Source organism: Semicossyphus pulcher, unplaced genomic scaffold (assembly GCF_022749685.1).
Source record: "Semicossyphus pulcher isolate SPU_LCO1_2020_fin unplaced genomic scaffold, fSemPul1.0.p SCAF_10, whole genome shotgun sequence".
Taxonomy (NCBI): domain Eukaryota; kingdom Metazoa; phylum Chordata; class Actinopteri; order Labriformes; family Labridae; genus Semicossyphus; species Semicossyphus pulcher.
The window spans coordinates 25,190,040-25,210,867 of NW_027211604.1; the positions used below are offsets into that span (position 1 = coordinate 25,190,040).

At 43.6% G+C, this 20,828-nt stretch overlaps 1 protein-coding gene across 2 annotated transcripts in view; it reads right to left on the minus strand.

Moving 5' to 3' along the window:
* Positions 1–1,836: 1,836 nt before the first annotated feature.
* atp2a3 (ATPase sarcoplasmic/endoplasmic reticulum Ca2+ transporting 3) overlaps positions 1,837–20,828 on the minus strand; it is a 66,274-nt gene continuing 47,282 nt past the window's right edge. Inside the window, exons 11-22 of one of the 2 annotated variants that reach the window (XM_069673266.1) lie at positions 20,453–20,584; positions 17,329–17,445; positions 17,014–17,232; positions 14,923–15,258; positions 12,342–12,562; positions 12,049–12,251; positions 11,079–11,164; positions 10,632–10,765; positions 8,852–8,969; positions 6,407–6,524; positions 6,244–6,276; positions 1,837–6,127 (exon numbers count right to left, since the gene is read on the minus strand). In XM_069673266.1, the coding sequence (XP_069529367.1) occupies positions 6,272–6,276; positions 6,407–6,524; positions 8,852–8,969; positions 10,632–10,765; positions 11,079–11,164; positions 12,049–12,251; positions 12,342–12,562; positions 14,923–15,258; positions 17,014–17,232; positions 17,329–17,445; positions 20,453–20,584 (1,689 nt within the window). In that variant the 3' untranslated portion in view covers positions 1,837–6,127; positions 6,244–6,271. The remainder of the gene's footprint in view (positions 6,128–6,243; positions 6,277–6,406; positions 6,525–8,851; positions 8,970–10,631; positions 10,766–11,078; positions 11,165–12,048; positions 12,252–12,341; positions 12,563–14,922; positions 15,259–17,013; positions 17,233–17,328; positions 17,446–20,452; positions 20,585–20,828) is intronic. The other variant, XM_069673256.1, reaches the window with a different exon arrangement.

Sequence of the window (20,828 nt, forward strand, 5' to 3'; positions counted from 1 at the left end):
TTGCTAACTTTTGCTCATTTCTTTCTGTACTATTTTTCCAGTATTGTCGTGTCTGTGATCATTGTTGGTTCTAAGAGGGTTTATGTCTTCATTTGTTTTATCTTACTGAATCTTTTATGAATAAGTGTTATTTCCATTTCTGTCTCTTCTATAGAGGGAAAGGTACTTTTTCAGGAGTTGCAGTGTCATCTATCTCTTCTCTGATTGGTCCAATATAAAAGTACACTGACTTTCTTTTATACAACCGCCTGAGTGATGTGTCTAGATATTTCTTCCTGTTGATGTTGATGAATTGATGAATTGTGGTGCCCGACAAAGATCTTGACTTTACTGGTAGCTATCAGTTCAGTGTGCTGACCTTTGCCCTGATCCTATTTCTCATCTCACTGTAAGACCAGCACCCGTAGACGTGAAGTTGAATACTTTTCAGAGGACAACTTTTGTTTTGTAAATTTTCTATGTCCTCAAATTGTATAGAAGCAATATACACCAATCAGGTCGAGTGAATAACTAAGTATCTTGTTACAGTGGTTGTGCAGCAAGTGAACCCTTTGTCCCCGAAGTTGATGTGTTGGAAGAAGGAAAAATGGGCAAGCGTTAAGGATGAGAGCGACTTTGACAAGGGCCAAACTGTGATGGCTAGACTGGGTCAGATCTCCAAACTGCAGCTCTTGTGGGGTGTTCACGTCTGCAGGGAATGGGGAATGAAGGCCGGCCTGTATTCAGATCCAACAGAAGAGCTACTGAAGCTCAAATTGCTGGAAAAGTTGATGCTGGTTCTGATAGACAGGTGTCAGAACACACAGAGCATCACAGTTTGTTGTGTACGTGGCTGCATAGCCGCAGACCGGTCAGGGTGCCCATGCTGACCCCTGTCCACCGCTGAAAGCGCCTACAATGGGTGAGCATCAGAACTGGACCACAGAGCGATGGAAGAAGGCGGCCTGCTCTGATGAATCATGTTTTCTTTTACATCATGTGGATGGCCAGGTGCGTGTGGTCGCTTACCTGGGGAAGACATGGCTTTGGACAACGTTCTGCTGGGAAACCTTGGGTCCTGCCGTTCATGTGGATGTTACTTTGACACGTACCTCCTACCTGAACATTGTTGCAGACCATAGAAACAGTATTCCCTAATGGTAATGGCCTCTCTCAGCAGGATGATGCGCCCGGCCACACTGCAGACATGGTTCAGGAATGGTTTGAGGAACGACGAGTTCAAGGTGTTGACTCGGCCTCCAGATTCCCCAGATCTCAATCCAGTCAAGCATCTGTGGGATGTGCTGGACGAACAAGTCCGATCCATGGAGGCCCCACCTCGTTTGCTGCAGATACCTCAGCACACCTTCAGAGGTCTGGTGGAGTCCATGCCTCGACGGGTCAGGGCTGTCTTGGCGGCAGAAGGGGGACCTCCACAATGTTGGGCAGGTGGTCATAATTTTATGGCTGATCGGTGTATATCTCTCTTAATGTTCTGTCGATGTTCATACTGATGTTTATTGTCCAAATATTTGTGTCAACATTGTAGTTTAAATTTTAATTCCAATAAAGCTCTTTGATTAAAGTAAAGCAACTTGTATAATCATCATTTACCACATTGCTTCTGATCTCCGGATGGTTTTATCTTCAGTGCTCAGGTTTTCCTTTGGGTTCGTAAAGCATTGAAAAATCACCTCATTAAAACTCTCAGGAAATGGGCTTTCCCCGTTATTCAGCTTAATCTCCCTTTGAACAGCTCTCACTGAGACCACTTCTTTGACAGAGAGCAGTTTCAAAGGAAACAGCGACAGAGAGGAATAACCACATATTTGAAGAAGCACACAAGCTCTGAATAAATAACAAGATAAATTATCTTTATTTCCACGTCTTTGTCATTTATAAAATTATGTGTCCACAATTAATATTAACAAGGCAATACAGAGAATCCTTTATATTTCTCAGAGGTGGATCTCGGGCTCCAGAGACGACAAACAGGGACAGCAGGTCGGATGTTACTGATACGAGCCTGATGGATCCTTCACTGTTCGTAAAGGTGGTTACTCTCTTACATATGGTACCATGCTGGACCCAGAAGGTCTGTCGAGGGTCTCTAGAGCCTGCATCCACACCAAGCCCTTCAATGTACAGTCATAAAACTTCATATCCCAGGATTCATCACTGCTTATCGCTCAGTGTAAACCAGACATAGTTCATTCACAAACTCCTGAACACTCTCTCACCGTATAACCATCACTGAAATGATCATTATCGTCGTTTATTAGCGTAAGCATGACTCTTGTCTACCTTAAACATGATAATGACAGATTCTTCTCCCTACAGTAAAAGACACAAAACCCCAGAAACTGTAAAAACCAAACGGGAACAATGAAGAAACAACCGTTCTACTCTACAAAACAGGAAAAATGAGATCCTTAGATACCGTGTGCTCAAAGAGAAATAAAAAACGTTTGTCGCAGGTCTGTCTGCCGTTGGTAAGTATCGATGTAAGTTATCAAAAAATTAAATATTATATACTGTATAGGTTATTATTACAGTAACAAGGTTCCATGCGATCATATTCTCATCTTCTGTACAGAGTTGAGGATTCAGTAGTAAATAACAAGGCTATACAGACCTATAGTGCCTGGTGGCCAGAGTGCCAGCATGTTACAGGGCCGTGGGGAGCCGGGACGGGGGCAGGGGGGCTGCTGGTCTGGACAGAGGGGCCACATTCTCATGGTGGGGAAAAACGTATTTACCTGTGACAAAATCCAGCTTTTTGTATAAAACAGAAGGAATATTCCAGCCTTAAATCTCCAAACGTTGTCATATTGGTGGCTACGGAAGCCCTGAGGGTCCAGTGAGGAAAAAAAAATGGTTATCCATTTTCAAAGTCTGAAACAATTTATTTTTTCTTGCGTTCCTGACCAAAGAAAAGGTGGGGAAAACATTTCTTTCTTTTTTTTTCAACTTTGAAACAGGTGGGGGAAAAGTTTTCTTTAAATATTATTCAAATATTTTTTGATTTAATCATTTCAAATTAAATGTTTATAAAAAGAAGAAGCTTAAAAGTTGATCTTTTTTTTTCTTGAAACCTGTTTTATCCTTCAAACAGGTGAAAATAAGTTTTATAAAGTGAAAATAAAAGATTTCCTGTTTTCAGTTTTTGTACGTTACTTTTCTATCATCTGTTATAATACATGACAGAAGTTTTGGTGAGAGATTTTTGTTTATGTTATACTCGGTCTGGTCACAGGAGGTGGACGTCCCAGGTTCTGAATAGGTCTGAAAGAATTCAGTTTTTCTCCAAGGTGAGTTTTAATTTCTCAGTGCACTCTAAACACGAGGTAGGCACATCATCTTTTTTCCCCCACCTGGCTAAATTATTTTCAATTTAATAACTTGCCGCTCAGGGCTTCCGTAGTGATCAGGCTGTGATTTACCAAACATCACCTTTTGTGTTTGGTGATTTGCTTTTAATCAACTTCTGCTTTACATTTCCACGACTGACACCCCCCGAAATACAATGATGTCAACCCATTAAAGTTTTGCTAGTTTCACCAGGAGTGAGAAAATACATCACCAAGCATCAACACAGAGGAATACAATAACACAGTCCTGTGAGAAGCAAAAGATTGTGCTATAATGTTGAAGTGTTTAAGGATGAATATTCCTTTATGTCACACTGCTGGAGAAAGAACTTACAGTATGATGTAAGTCTGAAAGAAAGAAAGGGAAGAGCACAGATCTGCACAGTCTGTCAATAACAGTTCATTTAATCTAAAGAGTCACAAGTCGCCTTAAAGATCCCTGCAATCTAAATGTTGTTTTATTAAATTCATTGTATAACTGACAGAGTGAACAGATCCTACTTCCTGTTTGTGATTTACACCTTTACATATTGTGTTCTGAATGTGCCCTCTCCTCTGTCCTGTACGGAAGCAACAAGAGACCAAACACACCGCTGACCCAGTCCACAGAGCACCAGAGCCCAACGCAAAAAAACCCAAATTAAGACTTAAAGACACAATCCAAACCCTGTGGGTTCATTCAGTCAAATACATTACTATTTAGTCGTTATAAAACAATACCCAAGTGAGTCGCTGAAGCACTGAGAGAGCAGGAGGAGCTGAGGGAGCAGCGCACAAAGCAACAACAGGAACAGGGACTTCTCGTCAAACAGGCCTCAGATCAGACGCACATTCAGAGTCTTTAAGACGTCAAGTGATCGGAGTGAGCGTCACTGTTAGGGCACGTATGAGAGGGCGCGTTTAAAGGCTAGCAGAAACACATTCATTTCGACCACACGTTTAATGTGGAGGTGCAGTGGGCTGTATAAGGCATGAATGATACATGTGCTTAATATATAATGACTCAATGAGGCAATCAAGCTGTTTGGTTGCCGTTCCTTAACTTAACTAGATTATTTGTGCGATTCAAAGACTGGAAAGCGTACGAGTCAAATTAATTCAAGTAAAGCTAAATGCGCACACACATACACTAGCGCTGGTGCAGGGTGAGGAAGAACTACAGGGCCTTGCAGAAGTATTCAGCCACCTTGGACTTTTCCTATATCGAGTTACAGCCTGGAATACAAAAAGACAATTGGTGCTTTTTACTGTTAGATTAACAAAAAATAGATATCTGTTGGATGCACCTGGGGGCAATGGTTGCACGTTACTATGGTTGTAAGTTATCCTTATTTTTAGTTGTAAATCATTTAGCTCACCATGAAATATTTAGCCCCTGCTGCAATATTGTGGATATTTTTGTGTTGGTCCATCTCATACAACCCTGATTAAATTAAGTTTCATTTGCACCTGTAACATGAAAAATATGGAAAAAGTTCAAGGGAGGTTAAACTTCTGCACAACACTGTAAAGGAGATCAAAAACATGACGCTCCAGGACAATTATTCTGTCATGGAGCTTCATCTTCACGTCCAGATCTTCCCTTAAAACAAAGCTAAAACTCTGACAGCAGCTCAGCAGATGGACATTAAGGTGAGGCTGAAGGACCGGCTGGGTGAACAGGCTGATAACTACACTACTGATATGCTGGTTTGGTTTTTATTTATTATTTATGTTGTGTTTTTTCTGTGAGCAGACCTCAGCTCCTCGAATTAAGAGCCGAAAGAAAGCGGCCAAGCAGCGTAAAGCTATTCACACCTTTTAGACGTGTGGAGCGATGTCCCCACACCCCCGACTTAAGAGCCCGATTACATCACAAACCCCCGTCCCCTTCCCTTCGGGCCCTACAGCTGCCTCCGAGACAGAGAGCGAGAAAGAGAGACAGAGAGAGAGAGCAGAAGGAGAGGAAGTCTGCGCAAAACACGATGAACAAAGAGGAAGAGCGATGACTGAGCAGCGCTGTGACAAACTGGCCGGAGATGGGATGTTGTTGTGCTGATAAGGTGGTGCTCCTGCTGAGCCGGCTGGAGTCAGGTGCCAGTAGTGTGGGCGGGACCTCCGCATACAGACACACGCAGGAACCATGGCTCTCTACACGGGTCACGCCGCCTCCAAAGCTGGCTGTTTTCACCTTCTGCACTCCTGCTGATGCTCTTTTTTTGTCAGTCTCTCCTCCACGGCAGGCCTCTCAATCTCTCTTTCGGTCTCTGTGCTAATTTAACCCCCCTCCCTCCCCCTCCCTCCCCCTCCCTCCTATTATTATCAACCCTTCTGCCCCGTCCTCACCTCCCCAAAAAGTCCAGTTTCTGCACCACTATGTTTGTACTGTACAGAAATCGTTAAAAAGCAGAGCCCTGGGCGGATTTATCTTCTTTTTTTTTTGTCTGCGGTTGTTTCTCGCTCTCGCAACTATAAAGACAGGCCTGCATCTGCCTGTTCACATACACACTCACGCACACACACACAGTTCTCATTCGCTCACACACTCGTACGAAGCCATGCTCGCAGGAACACGCATGCTCTCTCTCTTGCACACTCGCTCTCATGCAAGCCCTGCTCGTTTCTAGTGGTGGTTGGTTTGTCGGACATGCAGGAGCGGGGAACGAGGACAGGGGAGAGAAAAGGTTCCTAGCTCGTAAAGGGAGGAGGGGAGGAGTGTGTGTCTAAGTGTGTGAGTGTGTAGAGGGAGAGGTCTTAGTTCAGCTGCCATCTCCTGCGATATTTCTTGTCGTCATCACCTGTCAGGAAAAAAAAACACAGCGTTTAGAATATATAAAAAGTGCTGTTATGAGTCTATAGCTGCAGGTTTCCAGTGGAGGGAAGAGAAGGAACGAAGAGGTGGTAAATAAAGTACCTTTTCACAGAAGGTGAGATAAAAGAGTTTAGGCTGAGTAAGACAGGCAGCAGAGAAAAAAGAACAGAGGAGACGGGTCAGTAAAATCCAATTCCAACACCACAAAGAGAGGAGTAACAGCAGTACTTCTGCAGGAAAGGTGGGTAAAAAAGGCTGAACATACCTTCTAGATGGTTCCTGGACATGTATTTCAGCGCCTCATCCAGGAGGATGACGGGGATGGAAATCTTCAGGACCACAATCCACTGGTGCCAGTGCAGAGGGGTCACCTGGAAGATCAGCTGCAGGAGACGAACGTCATAACGTGAGAAACTCTGCTAATAATGTATCAAGTGACAGAAAGAACTACAGTAACAGCTGCATGAGGCCTTTCCTACAGTGGCCCTGACATCAAACACAGCAACTTAAGCTTGGAAAAGCCTCTGCCTTTGTACGCCTCCCCGAACCATCCAAGTTTCAATCTTTCCATGCATTTCTCACAGAATGATGGTGGAATTATACTTCAGTATATTTAGTATACGTACATTTGATATAAGTAGTAACAGGACAGGTCATAAACATCATTTAACTAGAGGGACATAATACCAGATTACAACTCCCTCTCTGTTTTTTATGCACAGCATGTGATCATCAGTAGACACAGGAGCAGAGCGAGGAGAGACTGAACACTAATGAAGCAGACAGCGTTGTGCTCTCAGGGATAAGAAACTAAAGCAGATGTTACAAAACCAAATCCATCTGGCAGTGCTGTGTTGCAATTGTCTTCCCAAGAATGGGACAAATGTAAGGTCACAGTGACCCTTGACCTTCAAAATGTGAACAATTCATCTTTAAAGTAACAATTTAATGTAACTAAATGTCTTTTAAGTCTCTATCTCTGAATGAGTTAACACAATGGGGACTGAGCCTAATGCCCGCTGATGAAAGCCTTTGCATTTGCAGTATATAGGATTATTACAGACTGTGGCGGCTGTAGCGGCGCCCAGTTAGTGACGCATTATCCATCAGCCAGCAGTGGTTGGTCTGCCAGAGAGGGTAGGCGGAGCTAAGCGGCTGCTTTTCCGCTCTCTGCAAGTGTTGCGAGTAAACAGTAATCTACTATGGCTGAACAAACAAAGAAAAGATGGATGACTACAGATACAACTTCAACAAGAAGTGAAAATCCAAAGAAAAAGAAACAAACTTGACGCTCAGATGAAGCAAACAGTCTGAAAAGGAAAGCGACCGTCAGCCAGGAAAATCAAAAGTTACAACCGGAGCCGACCGTGGACGTCACACATGCAGCACTGTCTGGATATCTGGGAAGTGTGCTCCTGCAGTTACCGTTTATCACCATAGATGCCGCCAAAGAGAACAAAACTGAGATCTTTGAGATTACAACTTTAAGTCGAGAATTATCCCCTTCCAGTTGAACGCCTCCAGCCACCAGGGAAGCTGCAGTTTACATCTACCCATGTGTTTCCCACAGAATGATGGCAGACGGGTGATTCATTAGCCTAAAAATAAGTACTCCTACATGTCACACCACAATCATTGTGCAGAATAAAACCTCTCTCTCTCCCTCTCTGTGTTTCTCTGCCGAGCATGTGCCTGTCCCTTCCACCAACAGCAAAACGAACAGGTACAAGAGGCGACAGAGGGCTGTCCACTGATCCACTGTGGATGCTTCTAGTTGTAAGAGATTAAAAATAAAGCTGATGCATTACAGTTCCCACCATTCATTACTTTTAGTCTTTGTTCATGTTAAAGGGAAGAGTTTGAAGTCAGTGGCCTTGACCTTTGACCTGGTAATTCTAATCACTTCCTCCTTGAGTCCAAGTGGACATTAGTGCCATATTGAAGATATTTTCCACAGATGTTCCCGAGATATCTGGTTCACACTAATGGTAGAACAGGAACAATGGTAGAACAGGGTCTTTCCTGGACATTATGATGTCGCACTGAAGTTGACCTTTGAGTTTTTGAAATTGTGTCGTTCTAAAGTTCAGGACGGAATGGTCTTTGAAAGCTCACAGGGACGTTTGAACAACAGAATCTGATCAGTCCATCCTTGAGTCAAAGTGGGTGTTTGTGCTGGACAATCGTCTTCTGAAAACACACGCCTATCATGGACAAACAAACGCTGCAAAGAGAGAAAAAAACAACCGAAACAGAAACACAAGCTAACATAGCCATGCTGAAGCGGCACAGAACACGACGGTGAGGAATCACAAAATAACACGAGTTTCCAGGGAGATTCAAAAGTGCTGAACATGCCGACCGTATTTAGTGACCCCTGGAAAAGTTCACTGTTTTGTAACTCAGGTTTTGTGAGACCTCTTTGTGTTGTGTTTACAGCATTTCCTTGTATCATTAGTGGTTTATGTTGATTACTCTGTATATGGTTGTGTTTTTGTTGTGTGTGCTGCATTTGTTTAAGGCGTTTTTGTCTGTTTACAAGTGTCTGCTCAAGTTTAAGTGTGTTGAGCTTTTAGGGCCACCATACTTTCCCCCTGAAGTATTTTTTGCCACCTGAAACAACACTCTGCCTTCAAACAAACATGGTCACACATATTGATCTTAATGTGTATGACATCATCAGACAAGTGTCGCACAGCTGTGAACTCACCGGCAGAGGCTCAACGTAGAGGATGAGGAAGTGCAGGGAGAGGGAGAGGATGATCGCTCCCAGCAGCCAAATATTGACCCAGGGAGGCATCCTGACCAGGGACTGGTTCTCTGACAAGCTGTGGGAGAAGTTTTCATAGATAAGAGCGTGTTGACACTTTCACTGGACTTGACACTGAGGACGTACAAAGAAGTTATTCTACCCTGTTACACAGAACGATTCTGGCAGGCTCACAGAGTTCAGTGGTGATAAAATAAAAGTACGGTACAAGTAAAGAAATAAGGTATATACATTTAATTGGTCACCCACTGGGGGAAATTGGACAGTGTTCACACTGAGATCATGATTTTATTTGTAGGTTATAAAGCCCATTCAGTTATGCCTGTTTATAAGCAGAAGGAATTTATTTTAGTCAACCTGAACAAGAAGATGTTAAATACAACATTGTGTTTATTTAAAAGACAACCTACTTTCCTTCTGAGATTAAACATCTGCACGTGTTGTCACATTTAAACTTTACAGGTCGGACGAAGGACATGGCACGTTTAAAAAAAACAAAAACGAACAGAACAGAAGTCGACCCTGACTGTAAGATGGCCCCCACTTTTCAAGACAAACGTTTTAAACCATTTTATTTCACCTTTTGAATAAAATCATGTTTTCAATATCTTTTAGATTAAATTGTCACATTACAATTAAATAAAATGTCTCTCAATAAATCATTAACCATCGATGTGAGGTCTATTTATAGAGCAGTCCTGAAACAGCTGGAGAACAGCTCTAGTGATGGGCACACCTTTCTCTGTTAGCATCTGTTAGCTAAGCCTGTTAGCATCTTTTTGGACTCGCCGTCTGCAGACATTACACTCATGACACCGTATTTCTTGGCTGTTTGACTGTGCTGCATTGAAACCATTGTCTTAAAATTAGCATCTTAACTCCGCCTCAGTTTTTGGTTAACTTGGCCGACTTTTGAGCCATTTGTTCTGGACGATCACCGTGTCTCTCCTTCCTTCATCCCCCTGGCTCTGTAGTTGTGAGTGACGGCCTCAGTCATGATGGGTACACTCGCATTACAGCTGTGAACGTACAGTATATTGGCCTTTAAAAGTCTAGACCCCTAATATGAGACGACCCCACTTTTTCAGATGTATTGTGTATGTGTCTTATATTCAGAGCGATACAGTAGTAATTGTAAAAGACTGGCATTATCTAATATGTTATTAGAATATATTTGCACTTGAACTGAATGTAACCCCTATAATGACGGATTTATTTAGTGTGATAGCAACGATGTAAACATGTGTCCTCTCTGTCTCTGTTCCTCTTTCTCTTGGCTTGGTATGACACGCTCTTCGGTCCTGCAGCTCCTCATTTTAACATTTCCCCTCTTAGATTCTTTCCTAAATGAGACAGCAGTGTTTGTTACTATAGGGAGCAACAGACAGACTTGCTCCATGAGCAAACCTGGCAAAAACACGGGGACTTTTCCCTTCACACCACTGTTCCTTTAACTTTCTGCCTCCAGAAATAAGCATTATTCCATTTCTTAAGATGTGTGTGTAAGCCTGATTTCTTTCCCACATTCACCAAATGCAGAATGAAAAACAAACAGCAACAGTGAGTCCCTCAGGAGAGAAATAAAAGATGTCTGTGTTGTGTTTTTTGTTATGTTCCCCAAAGTGAAAGAAGTCACTGCCTTGTTTGATGACTGTCTTCTTTTTAATCAAAACCTGACAGCCGTGACATTTAAGCAGCGACCTGCGGGATGATGACTGACCTGTTGAGGGCGTTGAACATTTCGATGGTGACCAGCACAGACAGAGCCATGGTCGTGGGGTAGCGGGACTCAAACACCTCACAGTCTATGCCCTTGAACATGGGGTTGTCCTCAGTACACTGCATGAAGTGTCTCTGCAGAGAGAGAGAGAGGGACAGACGGGAGTTAGCGTGCGTGTGTCTGTGCTTGCATGTGTGTTAGCAGGATGTGAGCTGGACCTCTGCGACCCGGTTTGATGGAGCTCAGATCTGATGGGGGAACAGCTGCAGAACATTGGCCTCGCTCCCACCCTGTGTGCAATCAAACCACATGGGTCTGACTTGTTCTTTCTATTTCTGTACACTGATGTGGTCACCCAATGTTACTGTTTCCAAAGGCAGGGGAGGTAAAGAAGGCAGAGAGGGGGTAAATACTGTGTATGGGGCAGAAATAAAAGGAGTCACTCACCAGCTGATAGAAGGACACCTGTGGGCCCTCGTCATCAAACAGGTACCACCATGTCGCAGCACTCACTGTTCCAAGACCCACGTATCCTACAGGAGACACAGTCAGAGACTCACTTAGAGACAGAGGCTGTTATGTAAGCATATAGACAGCTTTATAAAGGATGAAGTAATACAACTATGTAGACAGTGAGTGGTCCAAGAAGGAAAAATAGTTTCTATACTGTAGATTTGTTCCCAAAATGATGTCACTGTAAGGTGTGGGAGCAGGTGGGGGAATAGATAACAACCAGAGTGAAAGGAGAGATAACCATGGTAAGTTATTTGTGTGCTTTAAAGCTGTGGTAGCCATTTATTTTAGACGATTTCTCCGTCGGATAGGTCAGATCTTTACAGACAGCAATAAATCAAAAGCTTTGGCAGAAAAAAACAAACACAAAAAGGTTTCTGCGTAAAGTCTGTATAATTATTTATTTCACTTCTGTCTGCCTGCCCACCACTGTGCACTCTGCCTCTGCACTCACTGCACATGTATGACGGCGTATTAGGGCCACTGTAAAAAACAAATTTGACATATTATATAATATTCCGAAAAACTCGAACAAAACAAAAAATATCGGGTCGCCTGGGTGAGGGAATCTGAAGTTGAAAGACCCGAATGCGTCACTGACGATGTGTCCAAGTGCATCACTAGATGTATGTTAATACCTACTGACAGATATTTTCGTGTACTGATCTGCTGTTTCTTCATTGGAATACCATGTGTCAGAGTAGCTGCTGAAAGTCATAGTGTGAGGGCGTAGTTAAAAAAGTGCCATGTGAAAGGTTCACCTCTAAAAAGGAAAATTTTATGCACTTCAAGCATGTTTCTTTCCTTCCAATGATCACAACCAACTCAGAAATCAGGTTTGAATACAATTATAAAGCTTTTTCTGTATATAGACATATATAGATATACTCAGAGCTTAAACTACCTCCAATGGCCAGGTATCTGAAGAAGAGCCAGCCGGAGATGAGGGGCTCTTTGGGGTTGCGGGGGGGTTTGTCCATGATGTCCAGGTCTGGGGGGTTAAAGCCCAGAGCAGTGGCTGGCAGGCCGTCAGTCACCAGATTAACCCACAGCAGCTGGACAGGAATCAGAGCCTCGGGGAGACCCAGGATGGCCGTCAGGAAGATGCTGCAGACGGACAGAGAGAAGACACACAGTTATCAGACTGCAGGAGGAGTAAAGATGGCGGCTGTGTCTCAGCGTGTCTCAGTCCCTCACCAGACGACTTCTCCCACGTTGGAGGAGATGAGGTATCTGATGAACTGCTTCATGTTGTTGTAGATGGCTCTGCCCTCCTCCACCGCTGCCACGATGGTGGAGAAGTTATCATCAGACAGAACCATCTCTGAGGCGGACTTTGCCACCGCGGTGCCGGAGCCCATCGCGATGCCGATCTCTGCCTTCTTCAGGGCCGGGGCGTCGTTTACACCGTCTCCTGTCTGTGAAGAAAAACAATCGGTTGCATTATTGATTTTTTATTTCATGTTTCAGAGCCAAGTTTTTAGCATTTAAACCGACGGCACACAGGAAAGTATTTATAGCCTAAGCTTATTTGTGATGCCGGTCCATAGATGGGCCTTTCAATTACATTTTTTTTAAATCAGTGAATAATAAAACTTGACTCGCAGGACGGCATTTAAAGTCCTAATTTGGTGTACAATCCTAAATCCTTAGTTCAAAGTAACAGACAAAACATTTTTCACAAAGTTGAACCAACGTCTTCAAACAGATATAAATCTAACAAACTAACAACAATGGAAACAAACTGCTTTGTCATAATACAAAGTCTTATTATCGTTTCAGATGCAGGCAGGTTTAAGCTAAAGCTGAACAAGTGAGATATATGAGCCTGTCATGTCCGGGCCTAAAGCTGCCTTTGACTGTGCTGATGGTGCAGCTGATCTGAGGGAGACAACAATACCACCATTTGCCTGTCAGACTAACGCCTCTGCTGAGACGCGTGTCAGATACGAAGCAGCCGAGCAGGGCCGCAGATGACAGCTCCTGATAGCAGAGTCTGAGAGAGCAGCCTCACAGAGACCCGAAACATGTCACATCTCACTACACACTGTTCATGCTTCCTCCACAAGTCAACGGCCAGTCGCAGATGGGAGACTTTTTTTTGCCTCACAACAGGCAAAAGAAATAAAAATACACACAAATATAAGAGTTTTGGGGGGTGCAAGTGAGGGGCAGACAGAAGCAGTACAGATGTACATTTGTGACAGTTATTCGCAGGCTTGGGGAGTAATCCAAATATTGATAATGCACCAGGTTAGAGGTGCACTGATATTGTAACTGAAATACCACTAACAAAAATCAATATCGATTTGGATCAGAAATCGAATCAGGACCCTGTGAATTGGAATCGAATCTTGAAATCCTTATCGATACCCAGCCCTACACTTCACAACAAAGTCTCACAACACCGCTCCTCAAAGCTGCCATCAACAGTCTCTGGTTGCCATGGCAACTGTGGTGAAAACAATGCTCTCACTGGGTGGAAAATGGGAGCAACATCGCAGCACAGGTCAGGTTCTGCCTTACAGCTGTGAAGACGCTGTCATTATCCAAGGACGAAACATTTACAGGTAAGACCAACCGCTAACGTTAGCTGCACAGAGCTCCAGTTAAAATGTTAGCTAACCTGTCGTCGTCTTCTACTACTGGATAATAGTTTGCGGCCGGGATGGTGTGGGTAAAACCACAAACTGGAATAAGTTGATGGCAGTTTACTTGAAGTTTGAGTGTGAAGTCTTGTGAACAGCAGACTTTACAAAGTGCATAATTAGCTTTATTAATTTAAACATGCATTTCAAAAGTATTCAAATCTCTTTTGTCTTTATTTGCAGATTTAGTGTTGAAGTAATCAAAAAGTAACTGAAAGTAATTTGTTACTTTTAAATTTTGAGAACTGGATTAAGTTACTGATTACATTTTTAACAGGTAATACCTGCCTCCTAATACTCGACCAAACCTGATGAGAAAGGCTTAATCGATTTAGTTTTCATTGTTGTTTAGTCGCAGACAATCATTTTCCCATCAAACTTTATTCAGGCGCTGCCCCTCGTCATCTGTTGTGTAACTGGACGAGCTCTTCCCTTTAAGGAAGCTGGTCGTGTGGGTGTGAATGAATGTCATGTAGTATGCTGAGTGAGTTTCTAAAAGAGAAGTTTGAGGATGCTGTCAACACAGTGAAGCTCATGGCGGTCAGCAGAAAGCCATGAGGTGAGCTCAGGTAAAGCGTCTTTGAAAAGGGCTGTGTGCTGCGTTGGGCTAAAAGCACCTGTTTTATGCAACATCAGCACATTTACTCACAGCAGAATGAGCGGGCTGCGAGGTTTCAGTAGCAGCTAAGAGCACGGTTTAAGCTGACTGAATCGGCCTACAGAAACCAGCGGTCCCAATCCATCGTATGGAGAACAGAAGCTGGAAACTAACAGTAGGCTATGTAGTAGTAAATGTTATGTTTATCATGCTGGCCTTTCTTTGGTGCTAGCAAGGTTGAACTTGATGGAGGACAGGGGAGGGAGGAACGTTAGCATAACATTAACGTTAGCATTGTAGCTAACAGGTAGCTTTCTGCATGCGTGTGTCTGCAGAATTTGTTTTTAAGGGTTCAATATTCTCTGTAATGAAGCACCATTGCAACAGTGTTACTTTGAACATTTCCACTCGAACAAGGAGCTCAAACTATTTCAGGAAGCCTTTAAAAATATACTTCTTGTCGACTTGGGGAATATTCAGTAGGGGCGGACTCTTGTTATTCAAGCTGTGAATTGAGCATCTTCTTCCTCACCATGGCAGTAATCTCATCGAATGACTGCAGGTATCCGACAATCTTCGACTTGTGAGCCGGCTCAACACGGGCAAAGCACCGCGCCCGCTTCACCGCTTCTCTCTGGGCCTCCGGCGGGAGATCATCAAACTCACGACCCGTGTAAGCCTTTCCTGTCACGTCCTCCTCCTCGCCGAAGATGCCGATCCGTCGGCAGATGGCCACAGCTGTGCCCTTGTTGTCTCCTGTGATCATGATTACTCGTATCCCCGCCTCGTTGCACAGTTTCACTGAACCGATCACCTCCTTCCTGGGCGGGTCGAGCATGCCCACACAGCCGACAAAGGTCAGACCCAGCTGAAAGACACAGAGAAGTAAAGAAAGAGAGAGCGAGAGGAGGATTAGGCTGCGCAGTGCTGTATCTGAAAACACAATCTCTGTTCAGTTTCACAGAGAGTAAAGTTCACCTGTTTGTATTTGTGTTGCTGCAGAAAACATCAAACAGATTACTTTCTATCCAACAAAGGAACATTTTTAGAGAACAGGAAGCGTTGTATTCACTTTTCTGCTTTTACTGGATAAAGATTGAATCAATACAGTGTTTCAAAGAAAACACAGACGGCAGGATAGATGACAAATTGTCAGTTTGGAAAACTGGCTATTTCCTCTCTTGCCAAGAGTTAGATAACAAGATTGATACCACCCTCATATGAGTCTGCTAAATATGAAGCTACAGCTGGGAGGCAGTTGGCGTAGCTTAGCATAAAGACATGAACGGGAGGAAACCAGGAGCCAGCTTCTGTCCAAACGTAAGAGAAAATCTGCCATCAATCAGTACCTCTAAAGCTCACTGATGGAGACGTTATGGGGAGCTTAAGTAGTGTAACCGTTCTGCTGCAGCAGTGGAAAAAAAACCTCGCACACAATAATTATGCAAATAACTAACTATCCTTGTAACATGTCCATCCTCAACAATAAGTTGTGTGCTGCTCCATGCATGTATTTCATTTATCAATAATTGTTGTTCAATAAGCGCAGTGGTAAGTGCTGTCGCTACGCAGCTAGAAGGTTCCTGGTTTGAAAACCAGTTAGGATATAGTTGGCTTTTCTGTGTGGAGTCTGCATGTTCTCCCTGTGCATGTGCGCTTTCCTTCCGGGTACTCCGGCTTCCTCCCACAGTCCAAAGACATGCTCGTCAGGTTCATTGGTGACTGAAAGGTGTGAGTGTGATTGTAAAAGGTTATCTGTCTCTGTACGTCAGCCCTTAGATTGACTGGTGATCAGTCCAGGGTGTACCTCGACTCTTGCCCAGTGACAGCTGGGATAGGCTCCAGCCCCCCCTCATGTCCTTCAAAATAAAAGCGCAACTTTTTGCCACAACTTTTTTTTCCACAACCCACTTTTGGGTCCCGACCCACCAGTTGAGAACCACAGTCATAGACCACACTGGGCTTAACGTCTGCTTTGAAAAAAAGTCTGATACCTGGGTTAGACAAGGGGGCATGGTGAAACGTTAGACACCATCATTTACAACTAACCGTTTGAAAAATGACTAAAGGAGAGTTCTGGTTCATTGTAGTGTGTGAAGTCGACACTGCTACGCTGGCAAACTTTTACAGAACTGTAGTTTTCTTCTATCATAAAGTTATTGTTGTTTAAGACTGTGACAATGTGAACAGTGAACTCCAGGAACACGCTAAACTTGATGGTAAAAATATGAAGTTAGAGACGACACTGAGGGCGGCCTGGAGGCGATGTCACGGTTCAGCTCTCTGTGGTTCGCTTGTTTAACCTGAACAAAAAACAAAATGTCTAAAGCTACAATTTGACATTTCAGCACATGACCCTCCCAGAAGAAGCGCATCCTGTGTTTAGTCTACATATTTTAGTGAAGATTAAACACACAGTTATAACCAATATAAAACACTTATTTTTTATCCCTGCTTCCAGCCTTGGCTTCAGCTTCATATTTAGAGGATGGATGTGACAGTGGTTTTGATGTTGTCATCTCACAGTTGGTAATTATCTAAATATTACTCAAAAAGAGGAGCACTTAAAGGAAGGTAATATGTGTATTTGAACATCAGATGTAGCCATGCTCCTCTCCTTTACCTCATACTGAACAAACTTAGTGGAGTTCTCCAGGTCCATGTCCTCTTTGCGTGGCGGGCTGTCGTGTGTAGCCAGAGCGAGGCAGCGCAGTGTGTCCCTGCCCGTCCCCCAGTCTCTGATCTTAGACAAGAGCTGGTCCCGCAGTGCTGGTGTCAGGGTCACCTTCCCTGTTCCCACCCGCAGGTACTGACAGCGCTCGATCACGCTCTCTGGGGCTCCCTGAGAGGAGGACATTGAAAGACAAAAGAACAACATCAGGCAACAATGACAACAAATATACAAGTTTGTATCTGAGGTGATGTTGTGAATTCATGCCTTGATGAACATCTTGCTCTGGGATCCTGGCTTCACAGGGGTGCAGTACACAGACATGGACTTTCTGTCACGAGAGAACTCCAGAGTGAACTCCTTCTTCATCAACTGTCTGATCACCTGATGGATGAAAGAGAGGGAGACAAGAGGAGAATTAGTGAAGAAGAAGAATCAACAACAACAACGACAACAAGACAAAAAAGAGAAGAAGAACGACAACAACACAAAGAAGAAGAAGGAGAAGAGGAAGAACAGCAACACAACGTAGAAGAACAACAACAACACAAAGAAGAAGAAGAACAGCAACAACAACACAAAGAAGAAGAGAAGGTGACAAAGAGCTCGAGCTAAGTAGCTGTGTTTGTGGGCAGCTGTCAGGCCAGCAGCCGGTGGGTGACTGAGAGATTTGGCTGAGTCACTGACATTTGAAGGATGACACTTTAGACCGAGCACTCAAACACCGTGTCTGGATTTCTGGCTGCAGCCTCCGATGTGAACATGCAGCGTATACCAACACATGAAGCTGATGCACATCTGGCTGAGAACTGTCGGTGAAAGCTATTGCAAAGTACTAATAAGAACGCAGCCTAAAACACTCAGGGTAAGCTGTAGGATCACAGAAACGTCCCTTTGATTCTCTTTTATCTGCATCGAGTGAAAAGTCCTCTTCCACCAGCAGGTGTCTCTCTAGTTCAGAGTCTCTGCTGGTCTCATGAAAGGCTGAGAGATGAACATTGATCATGCTCAGTCCGTCCAGATGGCGATGATGTACACACACTGTCAGGGGACTTCAAACATCTGACGGATGTCCTGAAATCTGTCATTGTGACAAACTTCTCCTCTCTATCAAACAGGGAGAGCAGTGAGAGTTTGTGTTGGCAGGGCATGCTCTGATGGGAGACTGTTCTCTGCCTGTCTCTCCTGTTGTGTACTCGCAGCCGAGATGTGGACAAGTTAAGGTCATTTCATCTACAAATGTGCGTTATTGTTAAGAATGTATCCTTTCATCCATTAAGCAGAGGTGTGAATTAAAGCCAGAGGACTTTCAATCCGACTTCAGCTTCTCTGCCCGTATGACGTCTGTCACTACATGGATAATCTCATCTAAAGCGTCTGTCACCGACAGGCTTTGTTCTTCCTGCTAGTGAGACCCACAGGGACTTTAATGACCTTTATCTACAGTGGTGTGAAAAGTCTCTGAACCCCGGGTGACTGGCTGTGACACAGTGGATGACAGCTCCCTCGACACTGAAATACCAACAGCAGATTCGTGCTTCATTGCTCGTACGGACGTACTCTCACGCATAGGTCACTTTCCGTTTGACCTGACATCTTCTAAAGCATTTAACTTGCAATAATCTGCAGCTAGCTTCGTGCAAAATTGATGTCACTGACTCAATTTTCAAAGCAATGCCTAAGGCGGTCTTGTTGTCTTTACAGATTATTGAAGCTACATGTCAAATATTCATGTGGTTTATGGTTCACGCCCTGAAGTCAAACACATGTGTCTGTCAACAGCCTTGTCCTGGAGTGAGACAGTGAAGCCTGAACTGTTCACTGGTTATAACTCACAGGTTAAAACAGTACTTAAGTGGAGAGGATCATCTGGCACAAACATGCAGCACACTAGGTCGTCCTCCCAGCCTGGCAGATACAGTATGGTGTAATGCTCAGAGTAATTACAGACTCATTGGTATTCTCATGCTGAGAAGTGCAAAGCCTGCAGCAGATGTGAGTCGGAATGTCAGTTGTTGAGGCAAACGTTAAGCTTTCTGTTTATGTATGAATAAATACGATTGAACCAAGTCTGATGAAGTCTGTGTAGATGTTTAGACTAACAGAGCATTTATGGATAAAAAAGTATTTCACTAATTTAGCATCAGAACCCGACTGATATGATTTTTGAGACTGATACTGATACCGATTTTTGAGGGGGAAATGAACCAATATGGCGTCAATATAGTGACTTTTTTTTAACTGGAATTAAATAAATCTTTTCTTGTGTGTTGTGCTTTTTGCACTGATAAGATCATGTAAAGCATTAAGAACAATCCTGCCTCAAATACATTTAAAGAATATTTGTCATAGTAGTGCAGGCCACCGTCAGCTCAGCTGTGATGCTCTGCTGCAGACAGTGCTGCAGGTATGTTAAACAACGGCGCCTTTGCCTATGCTGGTTTGTAAACATAGTCATCATGTAGACTGTCTGGCAGACTGGCTTATTTTACCTTATTATATGTAAAAAATATTTAATATTAGTGCATATTAGAAAACAAAAAGGTTGATACAGATATATCTATGAAAGGCCCATATCAGCTGAACATTGTCAGACTCAGAAACCAGCAGAAGGACCCAAGATATAATCCTTTATTCCACATATCCTTCTTCACTGTCAAAACCTTACGCTCTTATTGATGCGGATATCGATATATGTTTGAGCTCATTATATCGGCCAACCAATATATCAGTTGGGCTGTATTTAGCTGTAATTCTATAACATTGTCAGGCTCAAAGACCAGTTGCAGAACCCAAGATATAATAATGTTTTATATTCCAAATATCCTTCCTCACTGTCACCTAACACCCTTACCAATGCTGATACTGATATACCTTTGATAGGCCTATATCAGTTCATTATATCGGCCGACCTCTATATCAGTCAGGCTCTACTCAGCTGTAATTCTATGACATTGTCAGACTCGGAGAGCAGCACTCGGAACCAAGATGTAATCCCTCTTCCTTTGTTCAAACCTAACACATACACTACCCACAATACAAGTCAACCACTGACAGTTGGGTCTGACATGCAGGTGTGTTATGCTAGTAGCAGCCGATGTAGCCTCGAGTGGCTAGCTTCAGGCAGAGAAAAGGAGCGAGCCAAAGAGGTCTGTTCAGGTCTCTTGTTTTTGACTCCACATCCTGCTGATTTTATTTTTTATTTTTAAACTTGTAGTCTAAATGAAGTTGCACCAATCAAGGCACTTCATCAGATTCTGTGCAGATTCCATTGGAGCCACTAAAGGCCTTAAATTACTTTTTCACATAAGCATTTCTAAAATGTGTAAACACACTTTTAAAGGCAGTGGAGTGCACTTGTAATACAGACAGACATCCACATGTCTCTTACCGCGTTGCAGGAACCGGCACGTTCCACCTTGCTGAGTCCGGACACGTCAGTCTTGAAGACGTTCATCTTCTCCACCAGCGTGGTGAGAGCCGTCTCGGTGGCTTCGCCCACCTTCTCATAAACCCCTTTGGCCTACGAGAGAACAGAAATACATATTAACATGTTGCTGAACTTGGATTCAGAGTGTGTTTTGAAGAAGCTGAGTGACACAGTGAGAGTGTGAGGACTGACTGAATCATTTAATACGCAGGAGGAGACGCAGCTTTAAACCCAGTCTCTTTTGTTAAACACAAACGACCCTCTTCAAAATGCCTCCTGAGCGAATCAGCAGGTTATTCACCTCTGCCTCGTCAAACGTTGAGTCACACATGCAAAG